Source organism: Leptodactylus fuscus, chromosome 2, assembly GCF_031893055.1.
Source record: "Leptodactylus fuscus isolate aLepFus1 chromosome 2, aLepFus1.hap2, whole genome shotgun sequence".
In the NCBI taxonomy this organism is placed as follows: domain Eukaryota; kingdom Metazoa; phylum Chordata; class Amphibia; order Anura; family Leptodactylidae; genus Leptodactylus; species Leptodactylus fuscus.
In genome coordinates this window covers 1,533,695-1,555,191 of record NC_134266.1, presented here as the reverse complement: position 1 = coordinate 1,555,191, position 21,497 = coordinate 1,533,695, and the positions used below count along the sequence as shown (strand labels likewise).

Genomic DNA, 21,497 nt, shown 5'->3' with positions numbered 1-21,497 from the left:
AATCATTGCCAGATAGGTTACCCATCATCTCTAATTCACCTTTGATGAGAATACTTGTCCAAAAATGCCTCTTAAAGGAATATTCCAGAAAACCTGGTACACCGTGCCGAACACACAGGATGGTGAGAGCTGACAAGGGGTACGAAGACCACCAAAGAATAGCACCCACAGACTCAGGAAAACCTGAGAATCAGTGACCGGACCCGTAGAGGGGAAAACTGCTAAAACTGTAGAATACAAGTCATATAATGGCCGCCTATAGTGTTACTCCGTATGTACACACAATGGCAGCTTATTCTGAAGAGTCATCCCACAGGTTAGGTAGGTTTAACACTCCTTATCTGTTTTCATTCTTCTCACATTTTGAAAAATATTACTCTCCATCTGAATCACCACCAATACATTTATTCCTCATCTTCATCTTTTATTTATTTTCCTGGGTGAACTTTTATTTAGCTTCTTCTTATGCTTTGCACTTATCTAGTTTGTGCAATAGGAAGTCAGGTCAATATAGTCTACCACAACCCAACTATGGTGGACTATACTAAATGGACCTGGTCCACGACAACCCAACTATGGTGGACTATACCGACCTGACCTGGTCCACCACAACCCAACTATGGTGGACTATACCAACCTGACCTGGTCCACCACAACCCAACTATGATGGACTATACTAAATGGACCTGGTCCACGACAACCCAACTATGATGGACTATACCAACCTGACCTGGTCCACCACAACCCAACTATGGTGGACTATACCAACCTGACCTGGTCCACCACAACCCAACTATGGTGGACTATACTAAATGGACCTGGTCCACCACAAACCCAACTATGATGGACTATATCAACCTGACCTGGTCCACCAGAAACCCAACTATGGTGGGCTATACCAACCTGACCTGGTCCACCATAAACCCAACTATGATGGACTATACTAAATGGACCTGGTCCACGACAACCCAACTATGATGGACTATACCAACCTGACCTGGTCCACCACAACCCAACTATGGTGGACTATACCAACCTGACCTGGTCCACCACAACCCAACTATGGTGGACTATACCAACCTGACCTGGTCCACCACAAACCCAACTATGATGGACTATATCAACCTGACCTGGTCCACCACAAACCCAACTATGATGAACTATATCATCCTGACCTGGTCCACCACAAACCAACTATGATGGACTATACCAACTTGACCTGACCACCACAATCCCAACTATGATGGACTATACCAACTTGACCTGGTCCACCACAAACCCAACTATGATGGACTATACTAAATGGACCTGGTCCACGACAACCCAACTATGATGCATTATACTACCTTAACACTACCTTAACCTAACCTGGCCTGGCCACAACTCAACTATGGTGGAGGATACCAACTTGATGTGGCCCATCACAACCCAACTAGGTGGTCTATACCATCCTGATGTAGTCCACTACAACTCAATTAGGTGGACTACACTAACCTGACCTTGTCTACCACACCCCAACTATGGTGGACTATATTACCCTTACCTGGTCCTCTACAACCCAGTTATGGTGGACTATACTAACCTGACTTGGCCTACCACAACCAAGCTATGGTGGATGATACCATTGGACCTGATGCACCGCAACCCAACTATGGCGGACTATAATAACCTGATCTGATCCACCACAACCCACCTATAATAACCTGATCTTATACCTGTATCATCTCCTTTGCACTGCTAGGTAGTGTGAATTATCCAAATGTTTCCATTCTTCTATTTACACCTATGGGACCTATGCCCAATCCAGCCTGAATTCCACAACTCCCTTAATTCAGGGTCTGTCCCTATGTGAGTGCCATTACCCAGTCCTATAATTGATACCATGACAATGAAGTGTGAAGACATATATAGTCACCTTTTCTCGAACTATGGCAGGTATAAGATGCGAACCAAACACCCCTGAATTTACAAGGAGCTTCTTTTCAATTCTGTAGTCCTTGTGTCCTCATTGGACACCACCAGGCATTGGTTCTGTTGGCGGCACTAATCCAATTCAAGGGCTAGTCCAAGTATTCTTCTGCCTAAACAAAGGATTGGGAAATATAAGTTGCTTATACCGTCTTTGTCCTTCCATTGACTATGTCAATGGCTGATCCCACCACAATTGGTGAGTTTGTCCATCTTAAGTCTAACGTGTCTGGCCAACTTTAATGCAGTAAGATCCCGTCTGGAAGAACAAAGAAGGAATGTTCTTATAAATCCAATATCTCAGAATCTAAATCTTAGCAAGCAGTATCTGGCACCGTGGTGGAATTGACCTAATAGTCACAAAGTCTCCGACCTCGCTCCAGTCCTCTGGTGCAGTAATAAGCAGGTGACATAGATGGAGAACAGGCAAGTTTTCCCCATCCACCCTACTGTTTTCTTGCCGGTTGTGACAGGGCTGAAATATTTCCTTGCATTACTGCCGCAGTACAAAAAAAAAAAAGTTGAGCTAATCCTCTTACTCCAGATGGAAGGGAGGGGGCCGAGATTGTTATCTCCTTCTGCGAGCTCCTGCCCTCTCCTTTCTTCACTGCAAGTTCCTTCTCGCCTAATTGAACATCAGATCTCCCCAGCTCTGGTTCACGGCAATCTAAGGGGCCTTGTCAGGGAAAGAACATCAAAAACAGCGGAAAATAAGGAAAGCAGAAGTTCAGGCCGACGATGACAGGCCACAAAACGTGTCACCCGCAAGACGGGCCCTGGACGGTGGAGGGTAACAATGGCTTTACAGTCATTAGATGTGTGGCCCCCGAGGGATGGTAACCAATGACATTCTATACATATACAGTATATAGACAGATATAGCAAAGTTGGACTTGACAACGTGTGGTCAATACCTTAAAGGGAATGCGTCACCAAAATATTACCTAATTTTGCAACCAAGTCTTTATGTTAAAAATATTTTTAAAGAATTTTTGATTATATTACAAGTTCTATATCCTGCAAATTTCACGCTATCTACTAAGCCTAATAATAGACTAACACACCCATTCTGTATTGACAAAATTACAATAGAAGATAACACTTCTTAGCCATCATGACATCACTACTGACTATAGATGATGTCACAGCTTAGCTCCTCCCCCTCCCTACCCAGAATGTGGCTAGAAAACTCTCCCATAGGACTCAATGAGGATAAGAAAACAAGTGGATGACCAAATTACTCTACCCCATACAAGACCCTAAGTACCACAATGGTAGCCCACTCTTCTTAGGGGGCTTTGGTAGAGAAGGAGCCCAGCACTGCTTGACCTTGTCCCCTTTCCTATTAAGTGCATAGAAACTTCATTATTGGGGGTTTGGATTTGGCTTAAGATCATGACAAGGGGGTGATGTTGGAAATTGGGCACCACAATGGGGGATACAGTTTGTTTTTTTGCTCTGTGATCAACTCTCTTGTATCTACACCATTGGTGCCATAACTTCAAAATGGCTGACTATGGTGACCACGACGTGGCCACTTGGTAGAGGAGATACCAGGTAAAGAGAACACGACCATTCATGAGCTCCGTAAACTTTTATTAGTTGGGCAGAGAGGACATAAAAATGTGAATAAACACAAAAATAAAGAAAACCAATAAAAAGGTAGAATAAAAACAATAGTCCATTGTCCCGGTGATCTTCTTTTCATCGCTGATTTGTTGAAGGACCAGAAGACAATGGTTAAGGACGGGCCTGGACGAGAGTGTGGAGGTGTGCTAGTGTCCGGCAGCCTTATATTCATCTTAGCTTTGGGTCCTCCATAGAATACACAATATTTCCGGAAACATCTTCCTGTAGAGTAGACATCACTTCAGTCCGTCTCTTTCTTGACTTTGAACCAGAAATCCTTCCGAAGAATTTGATCATTAGGAAAACCAGGGACGTTATTTCGGAGAAGCTCACCACTACTTGGCTACAGAGTGGGACCAAATATCTACGTAGTAGGGTTGGATCATTGGTAGAGGAACCATCCCGGGCTCCAATCGTTCCATATTATACACTAACTGCAACTTCTTTACACGAAATGGAAAAATACCTTTAAAAGACACAAAAATGATGCCAAGAGATTGGCTGGGAAATTTTTGCCTAAAAAAATGAAATACGAAAAGGTCAACGAGGCTTCAAAATTAGTCAGGGCCACAAGTGAGCGAAAAAGAGAAGAGGACTGGGCATCTAAAAAACGGAAAGTCCTCTTCCCTTACCATAGACATTGCCTTTAAAGCTAAAATGTTACAGAAAACTTCTTTATAAGATAGCAGAACATTTGAAGCTTCAGTCGTCTTCCTCCTTGCGTCTCCGGAGTCTTGTTTTCATCTCCTCCTGTCGGCTCCTCCATGCCGCGATGATATCATCATCATCCATTTCTTCTGTTTCCTCTTTGGTCTTTCTATTCCGAGACCATCGGCCTCCAGAGCTGTTACCTTCTAAGGGATCGCTCGTCTCGTCTTCATCGTTCTTAAACCTCCCACTAAATTTTCTTTTGGAGCCCACATCGCTTGTGTCTGAGATATCGGAGTCTTCGTGATCTTCTAAGTAACTTCTTCGAGGTTGTCTAGTGCTTGGTAGGTCAGTATCTTCTAAACCATTTCTTTCTTGTGAGCGGCCACTGAGGTAGGGTTCAGGGCTTTGGGATTCATAGACCTTAGCGTTCCTGAGATGATCGTACTCTTCTTCAGAAGACATAGAAAATCTTGATGTGGTCCTGGTTGTGTCTCTGTAGCTCTCAAATGATGAAGAACCCTCTTTGTCCCATTCTGATGACTTCCTGGAGTATCCATTGACTTGGGAGTCTGTGTCAGATTTTCTAGACCTTTCATAAGATCTCTCATTGTGAGACACCGAGGTCCTTTCGGAGTTGACCCCACTGAGCCATTTACTTATATTTGTGTCCAAATCGGAACTTGCAGAGTTGGTGCTTGAGATATGGCTGCGATTTCCTAGGTAGGAGGTTTTTTCAGATTTTTTCCATTCTTGATTTGAGGACAACTTAGAACTTTGGTATTTGGAGCTTAGAAGACTTTCCTTCTCTTCTTCTTCGTCCTCTTCTGTACCTTTGGCCTTTTTCTTTCTGTACGTGTAGCTCCGCTTGTTGTCAGTGGCAACTTTCTCCTTCCGATATTGGGTCAGTTTTTCATTCAACTCTTCTCTCATTTCGGTTTCTTTCTGGTTGAGCTTTTTGAGGTCGACGTCATCCATATAAAGTCCAAAGAGTGGGACACTTGTTTGGTTAATTTTTCTCTTGGCACTTGGTATATTGGCAGTTGAACTTGTGGATGAATTATAAGACAATATAGAATCTGAGCTCTTGAAGTCTCGTTGCTGAAATCCAGAACCTGAGAGACATGAACCTCCGGCTGCTCCGAATATGGAGGATCTTTCATCATCTGCTCTTTTTCCTAAATCTCCAGAGGCCATGCTCATGGCTGACGAAGCACGGGACATCATCATGATCTCATTCTGTTTTTGGGCAATGGTTTCGCTCACCACGTTGGCAATCCAATTCTGAATACCTGCTATGGAAATGGCTTCTGCTCCAGGTGGTAGGTTTGGTGGGAGTCCAGTAGGAACCTGTCCCTGGCTCACAGTACTTCTAGCTTGGGACTGACGGGATCTGCTGCTCTGCATGCTCAGCACTGATGCCGCATCATTACCACCACCAGACGAAGGTGCGATCTGGAAAAGTGCAGATAAGGGGATGGTACCACTCATTGAACTTTCCGTTTCCCAGCCGCATATTGACTGGCTTTCCTCCAAGGTCTGCTTCGAACGTTCTAGAATCTCAGCTCTCCTTTGTTTGCGCTTGATACTTGCAGTGTCTTCACCTTTGGTCAGTTCCACAATTTCTTCCTTATTTTCATTGCCTACCTTCTTCTGGTGTTTCAACTTCCAGGCTTGGTAAGCCGATACATTGACATCTGATTGACTCATTTGATCCTCATCTTTCTTCTCACCATTGTCCTCCTTGCTCTTGGCGTCTGATGCTTCAGAGTCTTTCTTGTGATACCCAAACTGAATTCTCTTAACCTTCCACCTTTCCAAGGGAGTCAACTTATGTTTGTTCTTTTTGCAAAAGTTAAATAAAGAACTTGCTTCCGAGCAGAGACTTTCTTCATCGATATCTTTTTCCTTCTTTTTCTCCTTCTCATCGCTCTTTGTTATGGCTTCCTTCTCGATTTCCATAAGACGTTGGTTCCACATATCCCACGTACTGTCGGTGGACACAGAGTCGGAACGTCCTCTGGTCTTTAGGTTCCTTCGACTTGCTTCAAATTGCTGCTTCAGCATCTGGATTTCCTGTGAGGTGACACTTGACACATCACTTAGTTCACTTGGTGAGTAACATCTTCCACTCATCATGGAACTCTCATCGTCTCTGGGGGCAAGGGAATGATATTTAGCGTTTTCCTTCTGCCATTCATAAATCATCTGTCTTAGCTGGTCATCAGTCACTTCTTCTCCTTCTTCTGGAAGTTTCACACTTTCTTTCATTGGTATCTCTCTTGGTGGAAGTCCTTGCTTTCTTCTCCATTCTTCATAGATCTTCTCCTCCTCATCTTCATCAATGAGTGTTGGCTGCTTGGACACTACACTTGATTTGGCCCCCATACTCATGGCACTTCCCATAATACTAGTTGTATCCTCTTCTTCAACAGTAATGGAGTGGGCCTTGGCTCCCATGATGCTGCTTTGTTCATCTTCTTCTTCTACGACTATAGAGTGTGTCTTGGCTTCTATCACTGAGCCTTGACTATTGGTATCATCGTCATCTCCTATGTCGGAATATTCACGTTCTTCCAGCAATTTTTCATTGAGGTTTCGTAGCTGCATTATAAATCCGTCATTGGGGTAGATGGCTCGCTTCTTGCGTAAGGTCATCAGGGCTTCGAGGATGGTCATGTGATGGAATATCATCAAATAAGCTGCCACCAGGATGGCCGATCTGCTCATTCCCATCTCACTGTTCACCAAAACTTTCCCTATAAAGAGAGAATGGAAAAAAATTATTCTTCTGCAAATCGCCTACATTTTGGTTTACAATCATCACATTGTCTATATGTTTTTGGAGTCCACCAATATGGCTGCAGTAAGACTGGTCAAACCCATGGGGCACCTCCACTGATGGATATTTAAGGGGGGGGGAGGGGTAGATTCGCTTATGAATATAGCAATAGGCCTGTAGATGTCCGACAACTTCTCCCACTCCGTCCTCCTCCATATGGACCAACATGGAAGTTCTGCCAGGCCAAGATGAAGGCCTTCACGGTGTGAGGTGTTGCTCCCCAATGTGTATATACCTTTACAGTACGTTCTATATATTATTGGTATTGGAGACAGTTACTCACATCTGGCGGAGTAGAGTTCTGTAATAGATGTGTGAACTGAGTCCTTGTGACAGGACGTATATGCTCCAGCGTCTCCCATTGTCCATAATGTCCTATTCTCACAAGCCCCTGGCCGCTGCTTCCTAGGACAAGGACAATGCTATTTTTGAAGGCTCTGGTGGTCATGGGTCAGGTCTCTGACAAGAAATGATTTATATTCTTCAAGCACTTAGAAGGTGAAAGCACAAGGAGGATGCGAGAAAGAAATACACCCGATGGAAGAATGTCATAAACTGCATTGCCGAAAAACTGTTGCAAAATCTAGGACACGCTCGGGGTTATGGAGAATTAATATTTGTAGTGTCCCAATTTGTGCAAACAATAAGAAAAATACCTTTGCAGTATTAGGGGCTCCGGATTCTCTACCAATCATGGGTTTTGCTGGATTTTCTGCTCTGAGACATTACTGTCACCCGGGAAGAGAGAATAGAGAAGAAACCCTGCACATGGTATATACTGTATACCACTAAGTGTGTTCATCTATATCATATTATCTATCTATCTATCTATCTATCTATCTATCTCCTATCTATCTATCTATCTATCTATCTATCTATCTATATATCTCCTATCTATCTATCTATCTATCTCCTATCTATCTATCTATCTATCTATCTATCTATTTATTTATCTATCTATCTATCTATCTCCTATCTATCTATCTATCTATCTATCTATCTATCTCCTATCTATCTATCTATCTATCTATCTATCTCCTATCTATCTATCTATCTATCTATCTATCTATCTATCTATCTATCTATCTATCTCCTATCTATCTATCTATCTATCTATCTATCTATCTCCTATCTATCTATCTCCTATCTATCTATCTATCTATCTATCTATCTATCTATCTATCTATCTATCTCTATCTATCTCTATCTATCTATCTATCTATCTATCTATCTATCTATCTATCTATCTATCTCCTATCTATCTATCTATCTATCTATCTCCTATCTATCTATCTATCTATCTATCTATCTATCTATCTATCTATTTATCTATCTATCTATCTATCTATCTATCTATTTATCTATCTATCTATCTATCTATCTATCTATCTATCTATCTATCTATCTATCTATCTATCTATCTCCTATCTATCTATCTCCTATCTATCTCCTTTCTATCTATCTCCTATCTATCTATCTATCTATCTATCTATCTATCTATCTATCTATTTCCTATCTATCTATCTATCTATCTATCTATCTATCTATCTCCTATCTATCTATCTATCTATCTATCTATCTATCTATCTCCTATCTATCTATCTCCTATCGAACTATCTCCTATCTATCTATCTATCTATCTATCTATCTATCTATCTATCTCCTATCTATCTATCTATCTATCTATCTATTTCCTATCTATCTATCTATCTATCTATCTATCTATCTATCTATCTATCTCCTATCTATCTATCTATCTATCTATCTATCTATCTATCTATCTATCTCCTATCTATCTATCTCCTATCGAACTATCTCCTATCTATCTATCTATCTATCTATCTATCTATCTATCTCCTATCTATCTATCTATCTATCTATCTATCTATCTATCTATCTATCTATTTCCTATCTATCTATCTATCTATCTATCTATCTATCTATCTATCTATCTCCTATCTATCTTCTATCTATCTATCTATCTATCTATCTATCTATCTATCTCCTATCTATCTATCTATCTATCTATCTCCTATCTATCTATCTATCTATCTATCTCCTATCTATCTATCTATCTATCTATCTATCTATCTATCTATCTATCTATCTCCTATCTATCTATCTCCTATCGAACTATCTCCTATCTATCTATCTATCTATCTATCTATCTCCTATCTATCTATCTATCTATCTATCTATCTCCTATCTATCTATCTATCTATCTATCTATCTATCTATCTATCTATCTATCTATCTATCATCTATCTATCTATCTATCTATCTATCTATCTATCTATCTATGTATCTATCTTGCTGGGGTTGGTGAGTATAATCCTTCTCTGTATGTGCAGAATCCTATAATGCAGCCATGACTCCGGACTATTTGCGGCCCCCCATCCCCCCCGGCCCCCCGGCCCCCTGGCTCCGGCCATTGTATTATTATTCTCTTCTTATATTTTTCGCTGTGATATTTTTGCTCGGTGTTGCGGGTGATTCATCCTGGAGTCCGGTCTGTGGTGGCGGTGGGTTATTTTTATCCCTTCTCCGGCCTGTGGGGCCCCTATTACTGGGACGGGGGCCGGTGTCCACTTTGTGGTGAACAGAACTGAATGGCACAATTGTATCGCTGCTGCCGAAACTGCAATTTACTATGGAGACATAACATTAGCGAGGACTCCGAGGACGGGAAATATTATTATCATCCCCGTGTCTGTACGAGCTGTACAATGAGGGATATGGGACTTGTCTCACAGCTAGTCTGACTCCAGTCACATCCAAAGCTGCAGTCAGAGATTATTACACATGGCAATTATACAGTTACAGCTAAAGTGTTCGGACAAGAGCGGAGAGGTAATAAATCCCTCAGGGTTTGAAAGCAGCTTTGGATGTGACTGGAGTATAACGCATGAGTAATATAACCTATGGGGGGATTAATAGTATAGTAGAAGTGTTTATGCACCAGCGCAGGGCGGTATTACTAACCCTTAAAGGGACGTGCAGCGCAGCAGAGACTTTATAAAGGTTACAGACATTCTGACACCTATGACAAATTTTCGTCCTCTGACCAGCTCTGTGTCTGAATATTGGCCTAAGGCAGAGGGGCTTGTTGGCGCCCCCGGCACCTGGCACCTGTGGTCAGTAGTTGGCGCTGTTGTTTTGCTGCCCTGCGGCCTATTGGCCATAGCATTGTAAAGCAAAAACTGGGGTATAATCCAAACAATCGCATGGGGCCCCAAAAGATCAAGGCGGCCCCTGCTAGTCACGTACCAAGGGGTCCTCCTCTTCAGCCCAACATGCCCCCGCACATGATGTCTGGACAATATCGGTGGCTCTGCCCTGGGGGGCCCCCCGGACCCAGTACAGGTGGGGGGTGACAGAAGGAGACTGTCTGTGGTGACCTCCTTGCGGGAGAACAAATCCCACCCCATGTATGGGACCCTGATGGGACTTGGCAGCTCTGTAAGTGACCGTCTGCTTCACCCCAAGTGTGAGAAGGAGCTATCGCAGGTCCTTCCTTCCAACCGCGAGCAGGCTGTATAATCTACATCAGACCAAGCGAAGACTCCGCACACAGGACTAAAGATTATGACGTCTTCCTTCTCCTCCTCCTTAGCTGCCATGGACTCCTAGTATATCTTCTCTCTTCATTCTGTGTGTCCTGTAATATATTCCTGTGTATTATCCTGTATCTGTATTACTAGGCTGCTGGAACATACTGAGTATCCGCACTGGGTCACTATTACAGGATTATCTTATCTCTTATCTTATCTTATCTACCATCCTATGGAGACTGAGATATTATTACCCCGATAGGTCAGTAACGCTTCATCCAGGAACTCGGCAGCCGGTCGGAAGAACTTGGAGATGTCACAGTCTGGAAAGTCATCGACCTCCACACCCAAGTATTGGATTTCCATCCCGGTGTAAAAATTGGGTCCTGTATAGACGGTGGTGTTGTGCCCGGCATTGAGGATGTGGGTGATGCCCATACGCTTCAGACGTCCCTTGTTGACCGCCACACTCCTGAAAAAGATGAGTAAGTCCTGCGCCTGTCAGTCATGTGAGGAAGAAGACCTGGCTGTAGGAACTTATATAAGGCCCCAAATATATGGAGCCCCCCCCCTGTCTACAAGGAACCCCCCGCCCCTACTGAACCACAGTCAGCAATGTGAGCCCTGATACTGTCTCCTCCAGTATTATCTGCAGCCGGACCTGCCGCCTCTACATCACGGCCCTGACAATATCCTGCAGGAGACTCCTCATTATTTTTGCAGGGAATGTTCTGGACAGAGGTTGTTGCAGCGTCTTATCAGATCATTACAGGCGGCGGCGGCATCAAAGAGCGCGATGGCGGTACATTGTGTTACTGACCTACTGGGCAATGTGGAAGACGGACATTACACATCCATATTATCTATCTATCTATCTATCTATCTATCTATCTATCTCCTATCTATCTATCTCCTATCTATCTATCTCCTATCTATCTATCTCCTATCTATCTATCTATCTATCTATCTATCTATCTATCTATCTATCTCCTATCTATCTATCTATCTATCTATCTATCCATCTATCTCCTATCTATCTATCTATCTATCTATCTATCTATCATCTATCTATCTATCTATCCATCTATCTTCTATCTATCTATCTATCTATCTATCTATCTATCTATCTATCATCTATCTATCTATCTATCTATCTATCTATCTATCTCCTATCTATCTATCTATCTATCTATCTATCTATCTATCTATCTCCTATCTATCTATCTCCTATCTATCTATCTATCTCCTATCTATCTCCTATCTATCTATCTATCTATCTATCTATCTATCTCCTATCTATCTATCTATCTATCTATCTATCTCCTATCTATCTATCTATCTATCTATCTATCTATCTCCTATCTATCTATCTATCTATCTATCTATCTATCTATCTACTATCTATCTATCTATCTATCTATCTATCTATCTATCTATCTATCCATCTCCTATCTATCTATCTATCTATCTATCTATCTATCTTCTATCTATCTATCTATCTATCTATCTATCTATCTATCTATCTCCTATCTATCTATCTCCTATCTATCTATCTATCTCCTATCTATCTCCTATCTATCTATCTATCTATCTATCTATCTATCTATCTATCTCCTATCTATCTATCTATCTATCTATCTATCTATCTATCTCCTATCTATCTATCTATCTATCTATCTATCTCCTATCTATCTATCTATCTATCTATCTATCTATCTATCTACTATCTATCTATCTATCTATCTATCTATCTATCTATCTATCCATCTCCTATCTATCTATCTATCTATCTATCTATCTATCTCCTATCTATCTATCTATCTATCTATCTATCTATCTATCTATCTACCTCCTATCTATCTATCTATCTATCTATCTATCTATCTCCTATCTATCTATCTATCTATCTATCTATCTATCTATCCATCTCCTATCTATCTATCTATCTATCTATCTATCTATCTATCTATCTATCTATCTCCTATCTATCTATCCATCTATCTCCTATCTATCTATCTATCTATCTATCTCCTATCTATCTATCTATCTATCTATCTATCTATCTATCTATCTATCTCTATCTATCTATCTATCTATCTATCTATCTCCTATCTATCTATCTATCTATCTATCTATCTATCTATCTATCTCCTATCTATCTATCTCCTATCTATCTATCTATCTATCATCTATCTATCTATCTATCTATCTATCTATCTATCTATCTCCTATCTATCTATCTATCTATCTATCTATCTATCTATCTCCTATCTATCTATCTATCTATCTATCTATCTATCTATCTATCTATCTCCTATCTATCTATCTCCTATCTATCTATCTATCTATCTATCTATCTATCTATCTATCTATCTATCTATCTATCTCTCTATCTACCTATCTATCTATCTATCTATCTATCTATCTATCTATCTATCTATCTTCTATCTATCTATCTATCTATCTATCTATCTATCTATCTATCTCCTATCTATCTATCTATCTATCTATCTCCTATCTATCTATCTATCTATCTATCTATCTATCTATCTATCTCCTATCTATCTATCTCCTATCTATCTATCTATCTATCTATCTATCTATCTATCTATCTCCTATCTATCTATCTATCTATCTATCTATCTATCTATCTATCATCTCCTATCTATCTATCTATCTATCTATCTATCTATCTCCTATCTATCTATCTATCTATCTATCTATCTATCTATCTATCTATCTTCTATCTATCTATCTATCTATCTATCTATCTCCTATCTATCTATCTATCTATCTATCTATCTATCTATCTATCTATCTATCTCCTATCTATCTATCATCTCCTATCTATCTATCTATCTATCTATCTATCTATCTATCTATCTATCTATCTATCTATCTATCTATCTATCTCTCTCTCTCTCTCTCTCTATCTATCTATCTATCTATCTATCTATCTCCTATCTATCTATCTATCTATCTATCTATCTATCTATCTATCTCTCTATCTACCTATCTATCTATCTATCTATCTATCTCCTATCTATCTATCTATCTATCTATCTATCTATCTATCTATCTATCTATCTCCTATCTATCTATCTATCTATCTCCTATCTATCTATCTATCTCCTATCTATCTCTCTATCTACCTATCTATCTATCTATCCATCTATCTATCTATCTATCTCCTATCTATCTATCTATCTATCTATCTATCTATCTATCTCCTATCTATCTATCTCCTATCTATCTATCTATCTATCTATCTATCTATCTATCTATCTCCTATCTATCTATCTATCTATCTATCTATCTATCTATCTATCATCTCCTATCTATCTATCTATCTATCTATCTATCTATCTATCTATCTATCTATCTATCTCTCTATCTACCTATCTCCTATCTATCTATCTATCTTCTATCTATCTATCTATCTATCTATCTATCTATCTATCTCCTATCTATCTATCTATCTATCTATCTATCTATCTATCTATCTATCTATCTCCTATCTATCTATCATCTCCTATCTATCTATCTATCTATCTATCTATCTATCTATCTATCTATCTATCTCTCTCTCTATCTATCTCCTATCTATCTATCTATCTATCTATCTATCTCCTATCTATCTATCTATCTATCTATCTATCTATGTATCTATGTATCTATCTATCTATCTCCTATCTATCTATCTATCTATCTATCTATCTATCTATCTATCTCCTATCTATCTATCATCTCCTATCTATCTATCTCCTATCTATCTATCTATCTATCTATCTATCTATCTATCTATCTATCTCCTATCTATCTATCTCCTATCTATCTATCTCTCTATCTACCTATCTATCTATCTATCTATCTCCTATCTATCTATCTATCTATCTATCTATCTATCTATTTATCTATCTATCTCCTATCTATCTATCTATCTATCTATCTCCTATCTATCTATCTATCTATCTATCTATCTATCTATCTATCTACCTATCTATCTATCTATCTATCTATCTATCTATCTCCTATCTATCTATCTATCTATCTATCTCCTATCTATCTATCTATCTATCTATCTATCTATCTATCTCCTATCTATCTATCTATCTATCTATCTATCTATCTATCTATCTATCTATCTATCTATCTATCTATCTATCTCTCTCTCTCTCTCTATCTATCTATCTATCTATCTATCTCCTATCTATCTATCTATCTATCTATCTATCTATCTATCTATCTCTCTCTCTCTCTCTCTCTCTCTCTCTCTCTCTATCTATCTATCTATCTATCTATCCATCCATCTTCATGTACTACTGATACAATCTATACTGAAGACTCACTTTTCAGCGATGAAGACGTTGGGCCAGACTTCATCGACCTCGTTGAGTGGAGACTCCATGTGGTCCTTGAGAAGTTCTCTCTGTAGGTCCATGACGCAGGGGGTGTTGAACAAGCTGCGGTCGTCTATCTTCTCCTTGACTCGGTTGTAGAGATCCTCCACGAAGAGCTGCTCGGCCGACTCCAGGAGTTCGGGGCTCATCGGCTGCACCTTCACCTCTTTGGGTTTCAGCTCTACAATAGAAATCAATGAAATTTCAGAACGTTTTATCCGTATTTGCCAATTTTCAGTCTCTGTATCCAGGGAGAGTTTAGATGTGGCATTAATGTGAACCCCGGGGGGATTTCTGGTGTATGAGCCCCTTTCTAAAGGTTAAAGCCTCATAACTCGGGTCACCATGGACACCACATTGGACACCACATTGGACGGACACCACATTAGATACCACATTGGACACCACATTGGACACCACATTGGACGGACACCACACTAGACACCACATTGGACGGACACCACACTAGATACCACATTGGACACCACATTGGACACCACATTGGACACCACATTGGACGGACACCACACTAGATACCACATTGGACACCACATTGGACACCACATTGGACACCACATTGGACACCACATTGGACGGACACCACACTAGATACCACATTGGACACCACATTGGACACCACATTGGACGGACACCACACTAGACACCACATTGGACGCCACATTGGACACCACATTGGATGGACACCACACTAGACACCACATTGGACGGACACCACACTAGATACCACATTGGACACCACATTGGACACCACATTGGACGGACACCACACTAGATACCACATTGGACACCACATTGGACACCACATTGGACGGACACCACACTAGACACCACATTGGACACCACATTGGACGGACACCACACTAGATACCACATTGGACACCACATTGGACGGACACCACACTAGATACCACATTGGACACCACACTAGACACCACATTGGACACCACATTGGACACCACATTGGATGGACACCACACTAGACACCACATTGGACACCATATTGGACGGACACCACACTAGATACCACATTGGACACCACATTGGACGGACACCACACTAGACACCACATTGGATGCCACATTGGACACCACATTGGACGGACACCACACTAGATACCACATTGGACACCACACTAGACACCACATTGGACACCACATTGGACACCACATTGGATGGACACCACACTAGACACCACATTGGACACCACATTGGACGGACACCACACTAGATACCACATTGGACACCACATTGGACACCACATTGGACGGACACCACACTAGACACCACATTGGACGCCACATTGGATGGACACCACACTAGACACCACATTGGACACCACATTGGATGGACACCACACTAGATACCACATTGGACACCACACTAGACACCACATTGTACACCACATTGGACACCACATTGGACGGACACCACACTAGATACCACATTGGACACCACATTGGACACCACATTGGATGGACACCACACTAGACACCACATTGGACACCACATTGGACGGACACCACACTAGATACCACACTAGACACCACATTGTACACCACATTGGACACCACATTGGACGGACACCACACTAGATACCACATTGGACACCACATTGGACACCACATTGGACAGACACCACACTGGACACCACATTGGACACCACACTAGACACCACAGTAGACACCACATTGGACGGACACCAGACTGGACACCACATTGGACACCACACTAGAAACCACATTGGACACCACACTGGACACCACATTGAACACCACATTGGACACCACATTGTACACCACATTGGATGCCCATTGAACAGTCCACTTTGTCCGCCCGTCCTGTCTCTGTCAGTAAGGATTAGCGTCAGTAAAGCATTTGGAGAGACTTTTCCCTATTTACAGGAGACCCTGAGACCCCAGGAGGGATAACAAGTGCGGTTTTATGCCAGATATGGATGGCGTGACATGTGATCGCCGCCATTTACCTTTAGCGTACTTTCCCTTTAATTATGACCTGGGCATATTCCAGGAGTCCTGCCAGAATCCACTAAACGTTACATTGTTAGGACTATGGAATTATCCGGAATTGGCCTCTATCGCTCTGATCCGGGGGATACAAATGATCTCGCTAGAAATTTTTGGCAAAGTCAACTGGTCATAAAAATTTTTTAACAATTAATAAGCGGATTAAATATGACTTTCTGGAAAACGGCCCAAAAATACACGAAAACCGGAGAATAAGATCTAAGAAACGGCTGGAAAATGACATGCGGGAAAAATTGAGGTTTCAGAAGAAAAAACAGTGAAGCTCCGCCTCTGCATAATGTGTGGAGTCAGCAATATCCAGGAAATGTATATTCATTCATTACATTCTGCCGAAAATAACAATATTGTCACCTAAAATCCATCAACAATATAATACTGGAAACCATCAACAATGTACTGCTGCTAACTGGGAACCATCAGCAATATACTGCTGCTAACTGGGAACCATCAGCAATATACTACTGCTAACTGGGAACCATCAGCAATATACTACTGCTAACTGGGAACCATCAGCAATATACTACTGCTAACTGGGAACCATCAGCAATATACTACTGCTAACTGGGAACCATCAGCAATATACTACTGCTAACTGGGAACCATCAGCAATATACTACTGCTAACTGGGAACCATCAGCAATATACTACTGCTAACTGGGAACCATCAGCAATATACTACTGCTAACTGGGAACCATCAGCAATATACTACTGCTAACTGGGAACCATCAGCAATATACTACTGCTAACTGGGAACCATCAGCAATATACTACTGCTAACTGGAAAACCATCAGCAATGTACTGCTGCTAACTGGAAAACCATCAGCAATATACTACTGCTAACTGGGAACCATCAGCAATATACTACTGCTAACTGGGAACCATCAATAATATACTACTGCTAACTGGAAACCATCAGCAATATACTACTGCTAACTGGAAAACCATCAGCAATGTACTGCTGCTAACTGGGAACCATCAGCAATATACTACTGCTAACTGGGAACCATCAGCAATATACTACTGCTAACTGGGAACCATCAGCAATATACTACTGCTAACTGGGAACCATCAGCAATGTACTGCTGCTAACTGGAAAACCATCAGCAATGTACTGCTGCTAACTGGGAACCATCAGCAATATACTACTGCTAACTGGGAACCATCAGCAATATACTACTGCTAACTGGAAAACCATCAGCAATATACTACTGCTAACTGGGAACCATCAGCAATATACTACTGCTAACCGGAAACCATCAACAATATACTACTGCTAACTGGGAACCATCAATAATATACTACTTCTAACTGGAAAACCATCAGCAATATACTACTGCTAACTGGAAAACCATCAGCAATATACTACTGCTAACTGGAAAACCATCAGCAATATACTACTGCTAACTGGGAACCATCAATAATATACTACTGCTAACCGGAAACCATCAACAATATACTACTGCTAACTGGGAACCATCAGCAATATACTACTGCTAACTGGGAACCATCAGCAATATACTACTGCTAACTGGAAAACCATCAGCAATGTACTGCTGCTAACTGGAAAACCATCAGCAATATACTACTGCTAACTGGGAACCATCAATAATATACTACTGCTAACTGGAAAACCATCAGCAATGTACTGCTGCTAACTGGAAAACCATCAGCAATATACTACTGCTAACTGGGAACCATCAGCAATATACTACTGCTAACTGGGAACCATCAGCAATATACTACTGCTAACTGGAAACCATCAGCAATATACTACTGCTAACTGGAAAACCATCAGCAATGTACTGCTGCTAACTGGGAACCATCAGCAATATACTACTGCTAACCGGAAACCATCAGCAATATACTACTGCTAACTGGGAACCATCAGCAATATACTACTGCTAACTGGAAAACCATCAGCAATATACTACTGCTAACTGGGAACCATCAGCAATATACTACTGCTAACCGGAAACCATCAACAATATACTACTGCTAACTGGGAACCATCAATAATATACTACTTCTAACTGGAAAACCATCAGCAATATACTACTGCTAACTGGAAAACCATCAGCAATGTACTGCTGCTAACTGGAAAACCATCAGCAATGTACTACTGCTAACTGGGAACCATCAGCAATATACTACTGCTAACTGGGAACCATCAATAATATACTACTTCTAACTGGAAAACCATCAGCAATATACTACTGCTAACTGGAAAACCATCAGCAATGTACTGCTGCTAACTGGAAAACCATCAGCAATATACTACTGCTAACTGGGAACCATCAATAATATACTACTGCTAACCGGAAACCATCAACAATATACTACTGCTAACTGGGAACCATCAATAATATACTACTTCTAACTGGAAAACCATCAGCAATATACTACTGCTAACTGGAAAACCATCAGCAATATACTACTGCTAACTGGAAAACCATCAGCAATATACTACTGCTAACTGGGAACCATCAATAATATACTACTGCTAACCGGAAACCATCAACAATATACTACTGCTAACTGGGAACCATCAGCAATATACTACTGCTAACTGGAAAACCATCAGCAATGTACTGCTGCTAACTGGAAAACCATCAGCAATATACTACTGCTAACTGGGAACCATCAGCAATATACTACTGCTAACTGGGAACCATCAGCAATATACTACTGCTAACTGGAAACCATCAGCAATATACTACTGCTAACTGGAAAACCATCAGCAATGTACTGCTGCTAACTGGGAACCATCAGCAATATACTACTGCTAACCGGAAACCATCAGCAATATACTACTGCTAACTGGGAACCATCAGCAATATACTACTGCTAACTGGAAAACCATCAGCAATATACTACTGCTAACTGGGAACCATCAGCAATATACTACTGCTAACCGGAAACCATCAACAATATACTACTGCTAACTGGGAACCATCAATAATATACTACTTCTAACTGGAAAACCATCAGCAATGTACTACTGCTAACTGGGAACCATCAGCAATATACTACTACTAACTGGAAAATCATCAGCAATATACTACTGCTAACTGGGAACCATCAGCAATATACTACTGCTAACTGGGAACCATCAGCAATACACTACTGCTAACTGGGAACCATCAGCAATATACTACTGCTAACTGGAAAACCATCAGCAATATACTACTGCTAACTGGGAACCATCAATAATATACTACTGCTAACTGGAAAACCATCAGCAATGTACTGCTGCTAACTGGAAAACCATCAGCAATATACTACTGCTAACTGGGAACCATCAGCAATATACTACTGCTAACTGGAAAACCATCAGCAATGTACTGCTGCTAACTGGAAAACCATCAGCAATATACTACTGCTAACTGGGAACCATCAACAATATACTACTGCTAACTGGAAAACCATCAGCAATATACTACTGCTAACTGGGAACCATCAATAATATACTACTGCTAACTGGAAAACCATCAGCAATGTACTGCTGCTAACTGGAAAACCATCAGCAATATACTACTGCTAACTGGGAACCATCAGCAATATACTACTGCTAACTGGGAACCATCAGCAATATACTACTGCTAACTGGAAAACCATCAGCAATGTACTGCTGCTAACTGGGAACCATCAGCAATATACTACTGCTAACTGGAAAACCATCAGCAATGTACTGCTGCTAACTGGGAACCATCAGCAATATACTACTGCTAACTGGAAACCATCAGCAATATACTACTGCTAACTGGGAACCATCAGCAATATACTACTGCTAACTGGAAAACCATCAGCAATGTACTGCTGCTAACTGGAAACCATCAGCAATATACTACTGCTAACCGGAAACCATCAACAATATACTACTGCTAACTGGGAACCATCAATAATATACTACTTCTAACTGGAAAACCATCAGCAATATACAACTGCTAACTGGAAAACCATCAGCAATGTACTGCTGCTAACTGGAAAACCATCAGCAATGTACTACTGCTAACTGGGAACCATCAGCAATATACTACTGCTAACTGGGAACCATCAATAATATACTACTTCTAACTGGAAAACCATCAGCAATATACTACTGCTAACTGGGAACCATCAGCAATATACTACTGCTAACTGGAAAACCATCAGCAATATACTACTGCTAACTGGAAAACCATCAGCAATATACTACTGCTAACTGGGAACCATCAATAATATACTACTGCTAACCGGAAACCATCAACAATATACTACTGCTAACTGGGAACCATCAGCAATATACTACTGCTAACTGGGAACCATCAGCAATATACTACTGCTAACTGGAAAACCATCAGCAATGTACTGCTGCTAACTGGAAAACCATCAGCAATATACTACTGGTAACT

At 40.7% G+C, this 21,497-nt stretch overlaps 1 protein-coding gene across 1 annotated transcript in view; it reads right to left on the bottom strand.

The window, feature by feature from the left end:
- Positions 1–3,543: 3,543 nt before the first annotated feature.
- The window catches only part of STYXL2 (serine/threonine/tyrosine interacting like 2), a 90,229-nt gene continuing 72,275 nt past the window's right edge, over positions 3,544–21,497 (bottom strand). The window contains exons 4-6 of the mRNA XM_075263281.1: positions 14,988–15,219; positions 10,893–11,110; positions 3,544–7,004 (exon numbers count right to left, since the gene is read on the bottom strand). Of these exons, the coding sequence (XP_075119382.1) occupies positions 4,300–7,004; positions 10,893–11,110; positions 14,988–15,219 (3,155 nt within the window). The 3' untranslated portion in view covers positions 3,544–4,299. The remainder of the gene's footprint in view (positions 7,005–10,892; positions 11,111–14,987; positions 15,220–21,497) is intronic.